This window comes from Aythya ferina (assembly GCF_964211825.1).
Source record: "Aythya ferina genome assembly, chromosome: 4".
In the NCBI taxonomy this organism is placed as follows: Eukaryota; Metazoa; Chordata; class Aves; order Anseriformes; family Anatidae; genus Aythya; species Aythya ferina.
The window spans coordinates 52,540,736-52,558,808 of NC_140300.1; the positions used below are offsets into that span (position 1 = coordinate 52,540,736).

Consider the following 18,073-nt stretch of genomic DNA (forward strand, 5'->3'; position numbering starts at 1 on the left):
ATAGAAAACGGTTTTAAATGCCGAGGGGTCACGCAGAGCCATCCTGCTCGTTTAGCAAGAATAACAGAGCTATTATAGAGCGCAGGGAAGGAGCCGGCCAGTTCCCCCGCACACGCTTCAATAGCGTGCCTGGCCCGCACGCACCCCAAGCGCCCAGACCCGTGCGGGCACCCGGCTCGTCCCCGTGCCCCTGCTTCAGGCCGCGGGGGCGCGCACGGGCGGCGGGGCTCGCCCCCGTGCGCGGGCAGGAAGGCGCGGAGGGGCCGCGTTGGTCTTCGAGATGGAAAAGCACGGAAAGACTTTTAGGAGAGCCGGGAGACAGCATTTGCTCGCTAACCCACACTTCTTATTTTGATTTTTGTTTTTATCTCTGTGGCCGAAAACTGGAAATAATTAAATTCTTTAAAGGTTTACTTTTGAAACCGTGGCTGGAGTAAACTACAATTCAGGTGTAAATAATTACCAAAGTCATGAAAGCGGCAACTGCTACATGTGGTTTATTCATTGCCTTTTTTTTTTTTTTTTTTTTTTTTTTTAATCGTTTGATCATTTTAATCCTTAACTGTTTGCCAAATTCGCATATTTGTAATTTACTAAACTTTATCGTCTCTCCCAGGACAGGGATGGTGTCCATTAGTTTCCAGACCCGTCCTGCCCCGCCGCAGGAGTCCTCCCTGGCGGAGGAACGTGGCTGGAACAAACTGGATGCTCCTGGAGAAGGGGTAACCCTATTACCCCGGTATTTGGAAAAGCTGCCTATATCAGATTAGGGAAATTAGAACTGAATAAAAGATGCTTCCCTTTCATAAACGCTAACAGACCTACTCGGTTTAAGACTCCGGAGAAGAAATGAGTTATTGAATAAAAGAAATTGTTTAAACACAATAGATCCATGACCAAATGAAAGCATCCCCTGGGGCAAGACAAGCAGGATTTGGCCCGAAAGCACGAAAATAGAAGCATGCATTAAGCGAAAGCCTTGCAGAAATAGGAGAAATGTGGTCATATAATATACACCATATAAACAAAAGCCCAGGATTGATTTCATCCACGCTTGCTTCAGCCCGCGTCTACTTTTCACTTTTTTTTTTTTTGCCTACGTTGCAATTTCAACCCATTTGTCTCTTCAGAAAGCCACGGTGGAAAAAAAAAAAAAAAAAAAAGCAGAGAAAATAACTTTTTCTGATGTGTGTCGTCTTTTAAAACCTTTCTGCACACTGAGACACTACTCGAACATGTTCTGGCGTTGTAAAAGTGTTTTTATCACGCTGTAAATTACTGCCACTCCGACAGGGGAGCCGGAAATGTAAATCACACCGTAGAGCTGAAGTTATGAAAAAGTTTGTTACAGTTTCTTGCCTCTTAGGAAGATCACGGTGCTGCTGGCTTGGGAAGGGAGGGGGGAGGCTTGTTTACTATTTTCCTGCTCCACCAAACTGTTGGCTCCACGGTGCCTGGGACTTTGATGAGAAAGAATGGACAATGTGCAGAGTCCCTTCCTATGACACCCAGGCCACCGCCACTTGGGAGGTCCTTTGGCCTAATGCAACCACAGCTAACTGCTCCCAACAGGAGGCTCTGTGGATCAGGCAGGGTCACAATTATACTTCTGCTAAAGGCAAGAGCTTTAAAAAAAAAAAAAAAAAAAAAAAGAGAGAGAAAGAGAGAGAGGGGAGGGGGCTGGGCGAGCGGCTGAATTAAAGCCTTTCACTTCAGCTGGGAAAGGAAGGACCGAGAACGAGGGTGGCAGGAATCGTTTACGGGAGGCATGTGCGTGCATGAAACCAGGTCGTCTCCATCCCGGCGCTGCTCGGAGGTCTGCAGCGGAGGCCGAGGCCCGAGGCTGCGCTAGCGGAGGCCCCCGCCGGCCTCTGCCCGCCCGGTGCGGAGGCTTTCGGGGCTGATCCGCGGACGTGAGACCCGCCCGGTGCCAGACAGATTAGAGCCCTTAAGCACCAAATACTTGCTGGAGGGGGGGGAAAAAGGGTGCAGGAGGAAACAGCCCAGCCTCGGCCTCCGATTTCGGCACTCGGAGGGGGAGCGGGGGGGTTGGGGGGGCCGGTAAATACTTGCCAGGGGTAAGGGCAGGAGGGGCAGGAGGCCCGGGGCACGCGTGGAAGAGCGGGTGGAGGTTCCCGGGAGCCGCAGCCGCTTCTTCGCAGTGGTGAGGAAAAGCGGAGGGGGACGAGGTTGGGGGGCCGCGGGGGGGTCCAAGCCTCCGACTGTTCCCGGTGCCGGTGCCAGGAGCGGTGCCCCCCCGCCAGCCCGTCCCGTCCCGTCCCGCCTGCGTCCTCCAGCCGCGCCCCCCCGTCCGTTTTCCGTGCTTACAGCCCCCCCCGGGAGCCCAAGCTCGGGGGGTCCCTCCCGGAGGGCAGGCGAAGATCCCCCAGCACGCTTCGACCCAGCGCTGTGCTTTCGCTGCCGCTTTCGGCAGAACCGAGCCGATCCGGGCCAGGGGGGTCCCGCTTCGTCCCCAAGCCCCCCCGCCCCGGGCACTGCCTGAGGGAGCGGGATCCCCTCGCTGCCCGGCTCCCCTGGCTCGCCCCGTCCAGGCAGCGAGACCCGTCCGAGGGAGGGGGGCGGACTTGGGCTCCCCCCGGCCGCAGGCTCCTGCCCCGTCCCCGTCCCCGCCGCCCCCCGCTTACCTGTACGAGGCTTCCCATGGTCGGCGGCGGGCTCGCAGCGAGCTGGGGGCGACGAGGGGGGCAGGGGGCACCTCGGGCGGGGAGGGGAGCAGACATGCCTCCCCCGCACCCCGGAGAGATCTGGCCCGGGGAAGAGAAAGGGTGGGGGAGAGGGAAAGCCTTTTTTCCCCCTTTCTCTCCCCGTTTGAGCCGAAGTGACCCGCAGTATCTGGAGAAGGTTTTTGAAGACGTTTGGGAGGGAGGGAGAGAGTTTTCTGCTGAGAAACTCAATCTGCCATACAGTAGCGGCTGCATCTGGGATCTGTCACTGCTGACAGCACCACAGGGCACAGACATGATCTTCCGCACAACACTGCAACTCCCCAAAATACCCTCCTTGCTCCCAGGGTGTCTGCCGGGTTGCATCGCGCTCCTTCGCCAAAAGGTGGAAAGCAACCTGAATCCCGAGCAAATAAACTCACCGAGGGAGAGGGAGCAGTACCCCCCTTCTCCTCCTCGGTTTTAAACACGCCGCCGCCGAGGAAACGGGGCGAAAAGGCAGTGTCATACTCTGATGGTGCAAAGGCCGTAAATGTAAGCGCCAGCGCCGCGAGATTCTTGGGAATGACTTTAATGAATAATTTCGGAGACAGTTATGGCTTTAGGTAATTACTGCGCGGCTCTATGAAAACCAGATTGGGCAGAGAGGCAGTCAAGGCCGGGCCGTGAGCCTCGGCTCGCCCTGCGCGGCCCCACGGGCGCGCACCCTGGCCCGACCCAGCACGGCACGGCACGGCCCCACAGCCCTGCCGGACCTCCCGCCCGGCTGCTGGGGTCTTCCTCCGGGCAGGGCTCCTAGCAAAGTCTTGAGGCTTGGGCTGGGCTGGAGGGGGGGGGGGTGGGGCTCATATTATTATTATTAGTTTTAATCTCTTCCGCCTCCTGTATTTTCTGGCAGAAGATTTCATTGTCTTTCAGGCCGGTTTTAGAAAAGTTCCATGGGTCTGCATACGCATTTAGCTTTTTAAAAATTCATTATGCGCAGCTGTTTTAGCCTATAGCCACATATGGCATGCAAATAGAGACCCCTATAGGAGAATCGTCCTCTCTATTATCCCCACATGTTTGTTCAATAGACGTGGCCGGGAAAACGACTCTACTGCTCTACATTAAAATATAATTTCACATTTTTTTCTCCCGAAAACGTTGAGCAACACAGGGGCTTCTTTCTCCCTCGAACAGCATTCACGCTTAGCAGATAGAAGGCTCCCGGAGGCGGACACACCGATCCCCATTGTGCCTCCGGAACATCACCGCTGCTCCCCAAACCCTGCTCCTGCCTGTCCCAGGACACAACCCCGAAACCAGCCCGCTCCCCGCCGCCTTCCCCGGCCGGCAGGATCCGCTCCCCCCTCCCGCTCCCTGCCCTCTGCTGCGGGCAGCCCCAGCCCTACAGCCCCCGGCCGGGGCAACAACTCCCTCCAGCCGTGCAGGGCAGCGACCCCTAAGCTCTGCGATGGGATTCATTGGGAGTTTTCCCTTCGGGTTCGTGTCCGTGGGGTTGTTTTGTTCTTTCCTTTCACTTGCCAGTTTTCTTCGCTTTTCCCCCACCCCTGCAGCAGCCCTGGGGCTGGGGGATGCGGTGCGAAGCCGAGAGCACAGCGCACTGTTTGCACTGGTTTAGGAAGGAAATGTTCCTTTTCCTTTCGAGATTACACATAGACACAGCGGAGCGTTGCGGTATCTTAGGGGGTTTATTTTATACGATTTTATTTCATTTCATTTTATTTTTCTGGAACAAAGAAATGGAAACACTTTTTACACATTTTTTTTTCTTTAGGGTTACACAGGGCTTTTTACTCCTGGCAAGCGTGTTTTACCCGGAGAACTTAATCCTTCAGACAAATAATCTAACATTATCTCTTTTCTCTGGAGACGAGATCAACTGCTTTCTCATCCCCACCCCTCCGCCCCCCCCTTCCTGGTAGCAGCACCGAGTGCAACGTACAGCTGGACAAGTGTCGGCCGTCCAAGACTTTGCGAGCAGGCGGCGGAGGCTCAAGTTGTATTTATCGACTTATTATTTTTATCTCCTTGGAGGGAGGAGGGGGGAGAGAAAAATACAAAACAATAAAGACTTTGTAAAACCGACTCTGACAAAGACGATCTCGGGTCCCTGCGAGGTGTTCGGCGCGACATTGAGGCAGTCCCAGCTCTCAATTAGCATTAGGACTTAATAGCAGGTGCAAATCCATCTCCCCGTCGGCAGCACGCCCGTTCGCCTCGGGAGTGCTCCGTATTTAGGGCGGCCTCCAGCTCACTGGAAACCCGACCGCCGCTTCGGATAGCAGGCTGTGGGGGTGCGGGGAAGGCAGCCCGCGGTGCCCGCACGTATGCGCTGTACTTTGCTTCGCTCATTTCTCCTTGCCAAGACACAAGGTGGAGATCTGCTTGGCCTGCTGTTTGGTTTGGAAGGCAGCGCTCCGGGTGAGCACGCCGGGAGAAATGGAAGATAAAGGCAGCGCCGGCCGGGAAGGAGCAGGGCGAGCACCCCTGCGGGAAGCACAGCTTCTTCTTTTCAACCCACCGCCCGAGCGGTCCCGGCGTCGGACTCCAGAAGCGCCGGAGCCTCCGGGGGCTGAAGATCCGGCTTCGCCACGGAGCCCCGGCGAGCGCCGTCCCGCTGCACCCGCATTCCAGCTGGCGGCCGCGGCCGGGCTGGAGCTTGGAAAGCGCTGCCGTGATTACACCCAAGTCGAGAGCAGGATGGCTCCTAGCCGTCTGATCTGACGTCAACATGTCTATAGCTCCTCGCTGCGAGATAGAGGGAGCAGAGCCGGGGGAGGGAGGGCTCTAATCACTCCCAGATGTCCCTAATAGCAGATATAAAGACTTATATAGTGTCTGAGAATAAATTTGTAATCAATGCTCTACAATCGGATCATCAAAGCAGCGACATTTCGAGAGGAAAATGGGGGTGGGGGGAGCTGGGGAAGAGGGAGACACACACCACGCTGGCGTGGAAGGGGGAGAGAGGGCCACAGGGATTCCCAGAGAGGCGCTGGCCCCGCGAATCGGCCGGGTTCGCTAGAATTTATGTGAATGTATAATTCAGATAACAACTCGGCTTTAATCTCCATTGTGCGGGACGAGCTGAAACAGCTGAACAGTAATTGGCCAATTAGAAGTAGAAAAGATTAGCGTTCGTTTGCGAAGGCCCATATTTCACGGCCCGCAAAATAATAATAAAACAAAAGGCTCCGAATTAATATATATATATATATATATAAAGCATTGATAAGCCCCTCGTTACAGCAGAGGGGATTATTTCTGCAGAAGCGCGGGACGCGTTTCCTTCCCACTGCTACTTGGAGCTTTCTTCTGGGTGCCTTTTGCGAGCCGCTGGGCGAGTACGTGTGAAAAAGGAGGATTAAGGTTAGGTTTCCTAGCGCAGGAGGAGGATATTTTGCTCAGAGGTTTTATTACTAACCGTCTTCCCCCCCTCCTCCCCGCCCACCTTTCAAGATCACGTTGTCTCAATGGCATCCCCCGGCCGTGTTTATGTCCTTACAGTTGCCCGCGGATGTCTCAGCGCTTGTTCCAGGGGTGTCTGCGGCTGGCCCAGAAAGGCCCCGTTGCCCCGCTTTGACAACGACTGCAAATCAGCGCTAATTATTGCCATCAGCTCTTGGCGCTCCCGGGAACGAACGGGCGAATAAATAAATAAATAAACCAACAAAATAAAATAACATTAAGAAATCCGTTATGGAGCTGCAGGGGTGCCCTGCTCGCCCCATGGTGCAGAGGGCAAGCTGAGCAGCCAAAACCGCGCTGTTTTCCGCCTAAACCAGAGCCGGGCCGTGCCGAGCCGTGCCCCCGAGGGGTGGGTGCCCCCGCTGTCTCCCGTGGGTGCCGACCCCCGCCTGTGTTTCGGGCCCGGGGAGAGGAGAGGAGGCCTCCTGGGAGGGCAGGGCAGGCGGCACGCCAGCCGGGGGTGTTGTGCTGCTGTTTCTTTTCAAATGAAAAAAAAAAAAAAGTTATTTTCTCTGGAGGCGCAGCAGAGGCTCCCCCAGCAATGAAAAGAAGCGGCGAGTACGCATGGGCCGCGCGCCTGCAGGGACACGGCTGGAGCCACCCGGCTGCAGCGTACCGACCCCCTGTGCCTCCCTCTCATCGCTACCCACCCGCACAGCGCAGGGAAACTCTGCGGAGGGGACAAACCGCCGCTTCCCGGTCCCATGGACTACTACGTGCTTGTCACCTCCGAAAAAAGCTCCCCCCCCGGAGCCCCGGTCGCAGGGTGCTGGCTGGCTGCGGGCGCAGCGCTCTGCTCTTATCAGCCCCCGGCTCCGCTCGCCGGGAGCTGGGGCCAGGGCACTGACATCCCCGTCTACCATCAATTTACCTTCTACCGCCCTGCTTCCCCATTTAGCTTTTAACGTCAAAACCTACATTTTTGTCGGCTCCGGCCTGTCTAGGGCTCTTGTGATTTAGCTCCGGGAATGACTGCTCCTGAGAAAATGGCAACATCCTCATTACCGAGCAATTAAAAGAAATCCTTCTGAGTGGGTCCGGGGGGGGTGGTGGGTGGTGGTGGTGGTGGTGATATCCCTGAGAAATTCAGGGGAGAAAAGGGGAGAGGTACTGATCGGAAAGCCCCGCGGGACGACGGTGAGTTCCCTCAGCGGCGCGGCCGCCGCCTCCACACCCCACGCCCGGCCGTGCAGCCCGGGGGGCGCAGAGGGTGGGCGGCTTCCCCGTGCCCCCCAAGGCCCGGGGAGCAGCAGCTCGGCTGCTGGGGCAGGGGAAGGCTAGGCTGGCCCTGCCGCCCTACAGCCCTCGCCCCCCTGGAGCCATCCTCCCCCGCCGTTTGCGTGCAAAAAAGAGATTTTGGCGGAGGTGGAGCGGGGGGCTGCGAGGTCCTCTGGTTTATCAGCTGGGCAACTAACAGGCAAGGAAAAGCAAACAAGGGGAGATTCTTCTTTGCGAGTGTTATAAACAAAGGCAAGTGTCGGTAAACACAGACCCACGGCGGAGCGCAGAGCCGGGCTGCCTGACCCGCCGGCAGAGAGGGCACATCACTTTTGTCTGGTTGTTGTAACCCCGCAACCTTCCCATTGTCAGTGGGGGCGGCGAAGCGGCGCGGGGACTCCCTTATCTTTTTATGGGCAATTGCACATCTACCTACGCTTATTGTCGGGTCGCGTCGGGAGCCACTTCCTTAGGCGCGGCGGCAGGGGAAGGCAGGCAGGTAGGCAGCCCCTGGACCTGGGGAGAGAGCCAGCTGGGTTTAGGTTGAGCTGAGTTAAACAAGGGTTTCAACGGCGCAGAAACAAGAACCCGAATTCTATTATGAGAAAAGTGCAAAAACCTCGCGTCTAACCGGGAATTGACCAAGCGTACCTAGAACAAGATTATTTCGCAAAAAGTTTAACTTTCTGTCTTGCCTGCCTACCACACGGAGGGAAGCCAGGCGATTCCCAGCACCGAGCGTCCAGGTGGACCGCTGCAGCTCGTCCCGACGCCAGGGAGCAAAAAACCCAGTGGCCTAGCACCAGGAGCCTTGCAAAGGAGCCTGCAGACAGGTAGCTACACAAACATAGGGGAGGAGCAGTCACACTGGGGAAGCAGATAGATGAACGCAGAGCAGAGCCGCAGCACGGCTTGCGGCAGTTTGCAACCAGAAAAAGGTAAAAAGAAAAAAAAAGTTTTTTTTTTTAAAAAAAAAAAAACAGCTCGCTGTTGCAGACTGGAAACATGCAACCCAGGAGAGTTTTGGGAACCACAAAGTTAATATTAAGTTCACCGTCGCTCATTGTAAATCTTCCGTCCTCCCCCCACCCCCGCGCAAATCCCTCGCCTTGTTCGCTCTTTCGTGCTTGACGTAGAATTACCTGTTACATAATCGCTCCGAGCAAAGCCCTAAAAGCCTCCCGCGCCTGCCCCCGGAGCCTCAGCCTCAACCTCAGCCTCCGCCGCAGCCTCCGCCTGGCACCGCCGCCGGGAGCAGCCCGCACGGGCGCGGCTGGTGCTCCCGGGCCCGTTTGCAGCCTTGTCCGCTTCCCGTTAGCAGTAGGTCTCCTGCCTGGAGAACACCACCGCAAGGCATTTCTCCTCTGCCGAACTGCCGTTTGCATGTTCGACACTCACAGGGCTGGCGAGATCCCTCCCTCTACCCCTCCTTTCCCTCAGTCACTTGTTTAAAAATAAACTTCGGAGCCATCTTTATAATTTAGTTTACTTCCGAATATTTTAAATATTATGAAAAAAAGCCATAAACAACGCTGTTATTCAAAACATTTTGAGGTATAAAACATAAAAAGATTTGGGTTTTCTTTTTTTTCCTTTTTTTCCTTTTTTTTTTTTTTTTTTTTTTTTTTGTAAAAAACACACACAGTGGTTTATTGAGTACTTACAACGTTTACACCTTCAATATTAATTAGATTCCACTTTTTCCCTTACGGACGGAAGTGCACATAACCAATAACTGCTGAAAACATCTTCAAATACTGAACGACCACAACAAAATTACAACACTAAATACCGAGTCAACCGAAACATTGGTGCAACTGCTTCTGTTGAAATATAACTTTATAATCCCATGAATATTTATATCCAAAAGGCCAAGTATTAAAGATACACTTCACATACACACTAATGCCAGGGAGGGATTTTTTTTTTCTTTTCTTTTCTACGGTTCTGTTTTCCCCGTGTGTTTTATACAGAGCAAATAACATTCACGAACTATTAGAGACGTTACCCCTTACCAAGCTGGAGTTTCCTCTTCATATTCATATATGGAATGCTTTTTCCCTCTCCTTCAAATATCCACATTTTGGGGGGGTGGGGGGAGAAATTGCACATAAATAAACTGGATGATTCCAAATACAAAGAGTCCTCAGAGGAGAGCTCGCTACCGAGACTGAGAGGACGGCTCCTCCAGTCCTGTCGTGCTCACTGCTTGAGCTCCAAAGCCCAGACATGCTGCGGCCAGCCAGTCCTCCCTTTGGTTTTCTTATCGTTGCTGCTAACTGTGCTTTTCAAGATTTCGTTCTGGGGAGACAGGATGCGAAGGAATAGAGAGGGCAGAGAGAGAGGGAGGGAGGGAGAGAAACAAAGCAGGGAGAGGAGAGAAAAAAAAGATTAGAGAGCTTCCTCCGCTTCCTACTGCGACCGAGCGGGAGAGCTGCGAGGAGCCGCGGGCTCCGGCGGAGGCCTGCGGAGCATTTTCGGGACGGCCTCCGCGGGGCTTCGCCGCGGTCTCTCGCCCCGCTCCGTCGCCCCGTGCGGGCCCGCAGCGGGGACCTCGGGGCTCGCCGAATCGCGGCGAGGCCGCGCCGAGCCTCCCTCTGCGGGCCCGCGGGGAGGCGGGCACCGGCACGCCGGACAAAACGCGGCCCCGCGGCGGCAGAGCCGCCGCCGAAAGCCGAGGGAGGGCGGCCCCAGGGTGCCGCCGGGCCGGGCTGGAAGCGGGCCGCCGCTCCCCGCCGCCTCTCACCGCCTCTCGCCCCGCAGCAGAGCGCTCAAGCCGCCGAGCCCCGCGCCTCCCGGCCGCGCGTTTGGGGCCGCGGGGCCACCCCCGATGCGCAGAGCCCGGCTGAGCCGTCGGGGCCCGGCCCGGCCCGAGACGGGATGGGACGGGACCCCCACCCCGCCGCCCCGCAGCTGGGACCCCCCCGCGGCCGGCGCCGAGCCGACTCGCCCCCCCGCCCCGTCGCGGCCCGTGGCGGAGCACTGACCAGCTCTTTCTTCCTCTTCTCCTCCTTCACGTCTGTCTTCTTGATCTCTGCCTTGAAGGCCTCCGCCTCCCCGTTCTGGTCGTCCTTCGCGAGCAGGTCCATGAGGTAGGCGATGTAGCTGGTGGCCAGGCGGAGGGTTTTGATCTTGGAGAGCTTGGTGTCAGCGGGCACGTTGGGGATGCACTCCCGCAGCTCCGCGAAGGCGCTGTTGATGCTCTGAGTCCTGCGCCGCTCCTTGCGGTTCGCCGTGCCCCTGCGCTTCACCGGCCGGGGCCCCCCGAGCCCGGGCGGGCCGCTCCCGGGCGGCACCCCCCCGTAATGGGAGTGGTCCATGCCCGGCGCCCCGTTGGCGTACTCGGGGCTGTAGGACAGAGCCATGCTGTAGTCGGGGGGGGACATCTCCGGGTGGCTGCTGATGAGCCAGCCGTGGAAGTAGGGGTTCTCCTCGTGGCCGCAGCGGGTGGCGGCGGCGGCGGCGGCGGCAGCGGCGGCGGCGAAGGGGTAGCCCTCATGGTGCACCACCGGGTGGTGGGGGAAGCCGCCCACTAGACTCATCCCCGCTCCCTAGCGCGCCCCACCCCGCCCCCCGGGGCCCCAAAACAAAGCTTTCCCCTCCCCGCCCGCCCCCACCCCCCGCCGCTCCGGCGGGAGATGCTGCCCGCCGCTCACCCCTCAGCACAGCCCCGCTGCCCGCCGCCTCTCCATAGGGCGCTGCTGCAGAGTCCCCGCGGGTGCCCGAGCGATCCCCCCTCCCCAGGCGCCGCCGCCGCCGCTCATGCGTTGTGCCTCCACCTCCTCCTCCTCCTCGCCCGGGGCTGGGTCTTCGAGGAAGCGCGCACACACACACCACCAAAAAAAAAAAAAAAAAAAAAAAAAGGCTATGGAGAGAAGTCGACCAAACAAAACGGCTTTGGCTTCCCAGCCCGGGATATCTTCCTCGCCTCTTGCTTCCCTCCGCTCTCGCCAAGTCCGCGGCGGCCCGGCCGGGTGGTACTTACACGCGGCCCCCCTCCATGCGCCCCCGGGCTCGGGGCGGGCAGGGCAGGGCGGGCAGGGCGCTCCCCGCTGCCCTGCGCGGCAGTGGGGGCCGTCAGTGCCGGGAGTGAGCGAGCATCCCTGCGTGCCGCGCCGCGGGGCTCAGCGCCCCCCGCTCCTCCGGGGCATCCGCGGCGCTCGGCCGGGCGCGGAGGCGAAAGCGGGCGGGCGGCGGGGCTCGGCGCGGCGCGGGGCACTGGCAGGGCTCCCCGGCCCGATCTCCATGTACAGCTACATGTTTAGGGCCGCTCGGGTTAATATATGTCGTCAGAGGCGGCGGCCGCCAATGGCTGGCGGCTGGGGCGGGGCCCGCGGCCCTCCGCAATAAAACTTTTTGATGTTCACTCTGCTAATTGCCGAGCTCCTCTTTTAGGATTGGCTGCCCCTCCGCATCCATAATGTAATTAAAACAAGGGGGGAAAAATTATCATGGAGGCAGAGGTTAATGCAAGTGTTTAGCAGATGCCTTACTGTAAAATCTTCGTTATATATAAAAAAAAAAGCAACAAACTCATTAAAACTTAAATATCGGATAATCTCAACCCAGGTACAGTATGGATGCGAGGATTTTTCTTGGCAAAAATCTGTGTGAGAGCTTGGTAAGCTCCGTCGTTGCTTTTACAAAGCGCTTTGTGCCGGTCCGGTAGAGCAACACATAAAAACCTCTTCAGAGGGCACTTTATCGATTGCCCGGTTGTGCTAGGCATGCCCCAGCAACACTCGGGCTTATATTTTTATTGCCGGTTAATACACACAAAGAGATCACTAGTAACGAGGTTCCGAGAGGAGGGAGATGAAGTTGCTCTGCGTTGTCACCGGGCTTGCCTTTCGCGTTAGCGAGGACTGGCTCCGGCTCCGCGGCTGCTGGCGCTCCGACCGAGCAGAGGGCTCGGGGTTTGGCCAGGGACGGTGTTTTCTTCCAGAAAGAATTGCTTTGAGATAATAGCAATAAAACCGACTCTAAACGATTCTCTTCCAGCTTGCCGGCTGCGGGCACGCACCTCGACCAGTGTTCACCCGGTTCAGTTATGCTCCTGAAATCAGTTTCATGCTTGTTTAACTAGGCTGATTGGTAAGTAACCGAATATTTTTTACAGCATGTTCAGAGCTTATTTTCTAGCTTTTACTAACAAATATATAAAAATTTCTCTGCGCTCCTGCTTCTGCAATAAAAAAAGACCAGCATCTGTGGAAAGCAGATTTAGCTATCGAAAGGGAACAGTTAAACGTCGGGTTAACAGGCGGGCCAGGAGGAGAGCAGCCGTGGCTCTTTAGGTGTTTCGCTTTGCTAATCTCCAAGACGTTACGAAAGGAAAACAGATATCGAGCTGTAATTCACGGATAACTTGGAGGCGAGGCGAATTGCTGTCATCCTCAGATGGAGCCGAGCGTTCCTAAATAGCTGTGAAATATCAAATACCCACCCTTCCGTGTGCTGGCTGACGGCTGAGCTGATTCGGCGTATATTACAATGCGATCCTACAATATAGGCAGTGTGGAAAACTGTGTCAACAGGAGCTGAGAGGTCATAAATTAAAGAAAGAGAAAGATAGAGATGGAGCAGGCTGCAAAGGAGGCAGCGGGAACCGCAAGCCCCGCTCTCGCAGGAGCTCCGTGCGCTCTCCGCATCCATCGCACGGGCTGCGGGGACGCCTCTGGGGGGGCCCCGGGGGAAAGGACGGCCAAAACGCTACTCGGGGGGCAGCAGCTCCACGCCGGCGGCAAGCACACGGGCTGCCCCCGAGGGCCCGGGGAAGGGCTGCCGCCCTCGGCCGGGGGGGTCCGAGGGCTCTCAGGGTGGCTGGGGGCTCTCCGGGGGAGAAGGAGCGGCGGGGAGGCCGCGGGCTCCGCGGCCGAGGCCGGCGGAGGAGGATCGGCCTCGGTGCTTTGCGCGGGGCTGCGGCGCTGCGGGAACCCCCTGGGCGAAGCTCGAGGGGAGAGCGGGGCTGGGGCCGGCCCCGGGACGTGCCCAGGGGACAGGAGCTTAGGCATACGGGCGTCTAAACCTGCGCCCGTGTCCGTGTGCGGCCGGGTGTAAACGGAGGATGAAAGTGAAAAGCTAGTCCAGATGTAGGACGTATGTAAATACGCGGACATCCGTATGTACGCACACATGCCGGCACTTAAAACGACCGATAAATATCTCTGTGTCGATCTGCGTGCACACATGTTGTATCACCCCGAGGAAATAACGCATCACCGGCGCAGATTTTGAAAATGCAGAGAGGCCGCGGGCACACTGTGTCCCAGCCTCTCGGGGTACCAGCTCTGCAGTGAGCAGGCTGGAAACCCACCGAGCTTCTGCAGCGGTTCTCTGGCTTTGTTTTGCTGCGGTGTTTTCCCTCATGCGGAGAAGAAGCGGACATTGTCAAGGCCGGAAAGGTATATTGGCTTGCAAATAGGGTCGTGTTTCTTTGCACTCTCCTTATTTGTGTAGGAGCTTTCCAAAATACTGCGGGCTGGATTGTAACTGTGACAGTCTCCGTGGCAAGCCACTACGGTGACTCCGATAACATCTCCTGTGATGAAGGAAACGGAAAACATGACGCAGAGAAAAAGTAATAAAAGATACAGGAGATATTGATCGGAACACCAGTCTCCAAAGCTAGCATCATTATTGCTTAATTGGCTTTGGAGAAAGAGGGTCTCTAGATAAAGCACCCAGCAGGATCTTACATATAATTTTCCCTCCTATCCCCCAGCGGTTGTTTATGCATTTTATAAAGTGACTTTTAGAGCAAATGCAGTTCTTGTGTACTACCTCAGCTTTTAACTACCCAGGTTGCCCGATCAGGGATAATAGCCTTTTCTGTTTGATCAACGCGTTTCAAACCGCTGCAGCCCAAAGTGACTTTCCCAATACGAGATTTAGAAGAGTCCGCTAAAAAGCCCGAGCGTTTTGCCCATCTTCCATTTATTGATTTGATTTTTTTTTTTTTTCTCTCACAAATCATTCGCTTAGAAAAGGGAAGAAAAAAAAAAAGGAAAAAAAAAAAAAAAAAAGAAGCTCTCGCCTTATGTCACTTATTTCCCTGCCAAAATGGTTGCACGTTAGGCGGGGATTTATCTGGGCTCTGCTGCCAGACAGGACTCTCCTAGCCCGCCGTAATTAAGAAATTTTGGTGGCGACTGTGCCGAGGCTGGTGTCCCCCCCACCCCCTTCCCTTCCTCCCCCATACCTCCCCCGGCTATTTATTTATTTATTTATTTATTTATTTATTTATTTATTTATTTATTTATTTAATTTTTCCAGGGGGGTGCCTCTGCCTAACGCTGCTGCCTCGCGGCTGTCGCCTCCCCAGCCCGGCAGCCGCGGCAGCGCGGAGCCGGAGCTGCCCCCGGTCGCTGCGGTCCCATCAACGGGGAGGACCCGTGGGCCGAGGAGAGCGGGGCCGAAATGGGGAGGGAGTCGGGGCCACTTATCGCCAGGTCGCTTCGCTCCTCCCGGCCAAGCGTACGTAGGGAGAAATTTGGGGATAAGAAAACAACAGAGTCCTGCTCCCACCCTCAGACAGTCCCAGCCCGCTCTTGCGTGAATTAAGCTAAATTGCGAATTAAGCTAATTTCTCACAGTCGGACGAAACCTTATGGAAACGGGGAAGAGGTGCCGGAGCTGGGTGGTCGGAAGCGCACATCTGCTCGGGGCTTTCGGGCGGGAGAGTCGCAGGCACGCCGGGCCGGGCGCTTTCATCAACAGCCCAGGGGCGTAAAAGCGCCTGGCGGGGGTGGCGAGCACTTTGGCTCGCTCCCCTTCTGCCCCTTTTTCCCCAGGGGTGCCCGACACCGACGGGGCGATTTGGGGGGCATGATGCTGGCCGGGGCAAGGCCGCCCGGGGAGCTCCCGACGCCCTTCCCCGCTTGTCCCCGCTCCGAGCGGCAGCGCCCGGCTCCTCCCTTCTCTTCGGCGGTGCCTTTCAGCCCGGCAGCGTCCGCCCCCCGGCACCCCAAGGGCACCCCCAAGCCCCGCTCTCCTGCCTCCTCCTGGGTTTCTGCCTACCACATTGCTCAGCTGCCCGGCGCAGGGCTTGAAATAGCGTTTGAATTTATGGAGTCCATGATGTCATTGACCTGCGAGCCAATGTGCGGGAGAGGGGGATGCTTCTCGGATGAATTTGGGGAAGCCGAGGTACCCCCTGGCCCAAGGATGCGGCACTTTCTTTCCCCGGATCACCGCTTAGGAGTTCGCAGAAGAGCGCAAACCCGCTAGAAAGGGGATTTTTTTTTTTTTTTTTTTTTTTTTAAGAGGCACCGGAGAAATATCATTTGAAGGTCAACCTGTCAGCGTGGGTTAATGAAAAGGACTTGTGCCTAATGGGTCTACTTATACCCTCAGTTACGCTCACGCAACCTTTATTCCAACGTGTAGGGCAGAGGGCAGAATTGGGCCCACCAGGCCCGAATTAATTGCTGCCATTGGAGGTGGAGGAACCCTGGTTTACGTTACTATTATCGGGAATGAACGCCCACATATTTCAGGCATGATAATCTCACAGCCGTTGTGTATACAAAAAAAAAAAAAAAAGCAGAGACGAGAAAAATCCAAGACACTGACCATTTTGTGAGTCGCAGTGATTGGCGGTAAGCGCGGGACCGTACGCGTTTTACCCCTGCATGTGTAAGCAATTATTCGAGGATTGCTTATATTTGTGACCGAGGATCCAGAATTGCATTTCGACCGTGCAAAGGAATCGCAGAAAGAAAAGAAAAACACAACGAACTCAACCTGAGACCCTCTCTTCTTCGGAAGAACAATAAAGACTTGCTCAGATCCCGCAGTGAAAGCGCACTATCTCCATTTGGTGGGTTGACCTTCTCCTCAATCTACTCATGTATAACCACGCACACGTGTATCTGAGGACACGCACACATTTTTTCCGTGTCATGCTCTTTGCATTCCTGGGAAAGAGCATCTCGAAGTTGCTCTTGAGCTCAGCGCTGGTGAACTAGCTCGCGAGTGTCATTACTTTTATTAATGAATATTTTTCCTCCAGCATCTGAAATTCTCGCTTTGGAGGAAACGTTGGAGGTTAGGCTGGCATCGTTTGGAGTTTAGGCTGACAAAACTCAACACTCCTGTTGTCGTTATTCATGGAAAGAGTCCATTTAACAAGGCTGGGCTTTAAGCGGTTTTCACAGATCAAAGGCAATCTAGCTTGCCTTAAAAAGATCCGTCCGGAGCGCGGACAATTAGGGGCAATTTCGCCCCAAAATGTCGATGTCGTCCTCCCGGTGCCCCCGCGCCGTGTACCTGTTGCAGCACCCCTTGTCCGGCCCGCCCGGCCGGGCTGGGCTTTAAAACTAAGCAGCCGACTGCTGCACGAGTCGGCTGCACACTTGTTGGAGGCATCAGCCTGTGTAGCTGCCTGAACCGCAATTCCTCTACGAGTATCTCGGTGTAATTGATCTGGCTGAGTGAGGTCTTTTTGGTAATTTGGATACATCGAGTCTCCAGTTAATGACATATAATCAGCCTTTAGGTCACTTGGTCATTCTCTTATTACAAACCCCTCCTGCTCTCTCTGATCTCCTTTCAAACTAAATTTCACACAAACAAATAAAGTAAGACAGGGACAAGTCCTTAAAATACAAGAGAGAAATATTGGAGAATTGCTCGTGGGGAACTATAAACATTTTTAAAAGAAAAAACGAAAAGATAGGAAAGAACATCTTATCGAGAAAGAGAGCATTGTGTACAAAACACGGAGGGAAAAACGGTCTGGCTTCTGTTAAAAATGACATAAAATTAAAATAAAAATAATTACAAACAGAAATGGCATAACATAAATAGAAGGCAGGAGACTTTACTGGAAACGCGAGGCCGTCCTGTGCAATACGTTCCTGCAGATGATAGAGCTGAGCCGTGCATATGCAAAACGCTTCTTTGCTTCTCCTTCGCCGGCACACACGCACACCAAAAAAAAATTAAAAAAAAAATATATTTTTTTTATTTGGGAAAGTAGCTGAAGAAGCAGAGAAATACAGAACCGAGTGTCATTTACCTCCTGAAACCTGCAGGGAAACGGAGCCGTGACCAAAACGTTGGGTGTAAATGCGACAACAACAAAAAACTATTTTACGTCCCCGCGCAGAACATATTTTACAAAGTCAACATGTTGTTTTTCTGCTTTTCATTTCTCTTCCCTCTAGGAAGAGACAATACCCCCTTTTTTATTAGGTAGTCCTTAAAGGACCATTTTGATCTTGGTCCAGGTATGTATCTCTACATTCAACATAAGTGCCGAGAGTGCAGTGTGATGCCGAGGTGGCCGGGGAGGTGGAGGAGCAGCCGTGCCTTGGGTAGCATCTGAGGGCCCCGCAGGCTGCAGGCAGGGCAGCTCTGAAGCCATCCTTTTTTTTTTTTTTTTTTTTTTTTTTTTTTTTTTTTTCGGCACTCGAGTTGATTTATAAAACCGGGAGCCGGCCGGGAGATTTCAGTGTCGCTCAAGTGTTAGCACTCGAAGAAGAAACCTGAAAGACGGCTGAAATCCGCGCTCCCTCCCGGGCATTAGCACCTTTCAAAATATTATCAACATGCGTTTTACCAAGGATCTCATTTGTATTTAGTAGGGAATTCAGACAGGCGCTAATTGAGCATGGAAGTGTATGGGAGGTTGCGGGCATTAGTGTCGGGGCAGGCTCACACGGTGAGGGAAAAGGGAGCAATGAATGCATGGA

At 55.1% G+C, this 18,073-nt stretch overlaps 1 protein-coding gene and 3 long non-coding RNA genes across 33 annotated transcripts in view; 2 read left to right on the top strand and 2 right to left on the bottom strand.

Annotated features, from left to right (window-relative positions):
* LOC311436598 overlaps positions 1-2,863 on the bottom strand; it is an 8,486-nt gene extending 5,623 nt beyond the window's left edge. Inside the window, exon 1 of the long non-coding RNA XR_014692959.1 lies at positions 2,646-2,863. This is a non-coding gene — a long non-coding RNA (uncharacterized lncRNA). The remainder of the gene's footprint in view (positions 1-2,645) is intronic.
* A 185-nt stretch (positions 2,864-3,048) lies between these two features.
* On the top strand, positions 3,049-4,775 carry LOC311436601. The gene is made up of 2 exons (XR_014692964.1): positions 3,049-3,289; positions 4,465-4,775. It is a non-coding gene; the product is annotated as an uncharacterized lncRNA (long non-coding RNA).
* Positions 4,675-10,933, bottom strand: HAND2 (heart and neural crest derivatives expressed 2). Of its 28 annotated transcripts, none has more exons than XM_084518918.1 (6): positions 10,364-10,933; positions 8,519-9,677; positions 7,813-7,892; positions 7,077-7,136; positions 6,142-6,279; positions 4,675-5,497 (listed from the first exon to the last, which is right to left on the bottom strand). In XM_084518918.1, exons 1-2 carry the CDS (start codon positions 10,916-10,918, stop codon positions 9,579-9,581), a joined length of 654 nt encoding a protein of 217 aa, XP_084375044.1. In that variant the 5' UTR covers positions 10,919-10,933; the 3' UTR covers positions 4,675-5,497; positions 6,142-6,279; positions 7,077-7,136; positions 7,813-7,892; positions 8,519-9,578. The 28 variants fall into 28 exon arrangements, with proteins under 28 accessions (XP_084375044.1, XP_084375040.1, XP_084375057.1 ...); XM_084518914.1 differs by having other exon boundaries at positions 6,142-6,318; XM_084518931.1 differs by having other exon boundaries at positions 6,142-6,635.
* A 100-nt stretch (positions 10,934-11,033) lies between these two features.
* LOC311436599 overlaps positions 11,034-18,073 on the top strand; it is a 30,844-nt gene continuing 23,804 nt past the window's right edge. For all 3 annotated transcript variants that reach the window (XR_014692960.1, XR_014692961.1, XR_014692962.1), the window contains exons 1-2: positions 11,034-11,945; positions 12,378-12,470. This is a non-coding gene — a long non-coding RNA (uncharacterized lncRNA). The remainder of the gene's footprint in view (positions 11,946-12,377; positions 12,471-18,073) is intronic.

What these genes read in the sequence shown, in the direction of transcription:
- HAND2 (XM_084518925.1), bottom strand. Translation starts at nt 10,918, where the DNA reads ATGAGTCTAGTGGGCGGCTTCCCCCACCACCCGGTGGTGCACCATGAG. An exon ending in AGAAGAGGAAGAAAGAGCTG is followed by an intron (nt 9,678 to 10,363) that starts GTCAGTGCTCCG and finishes CTGTCTCCCCAG; the next exon opens with AACGAAATCTTGAAAAGCAC.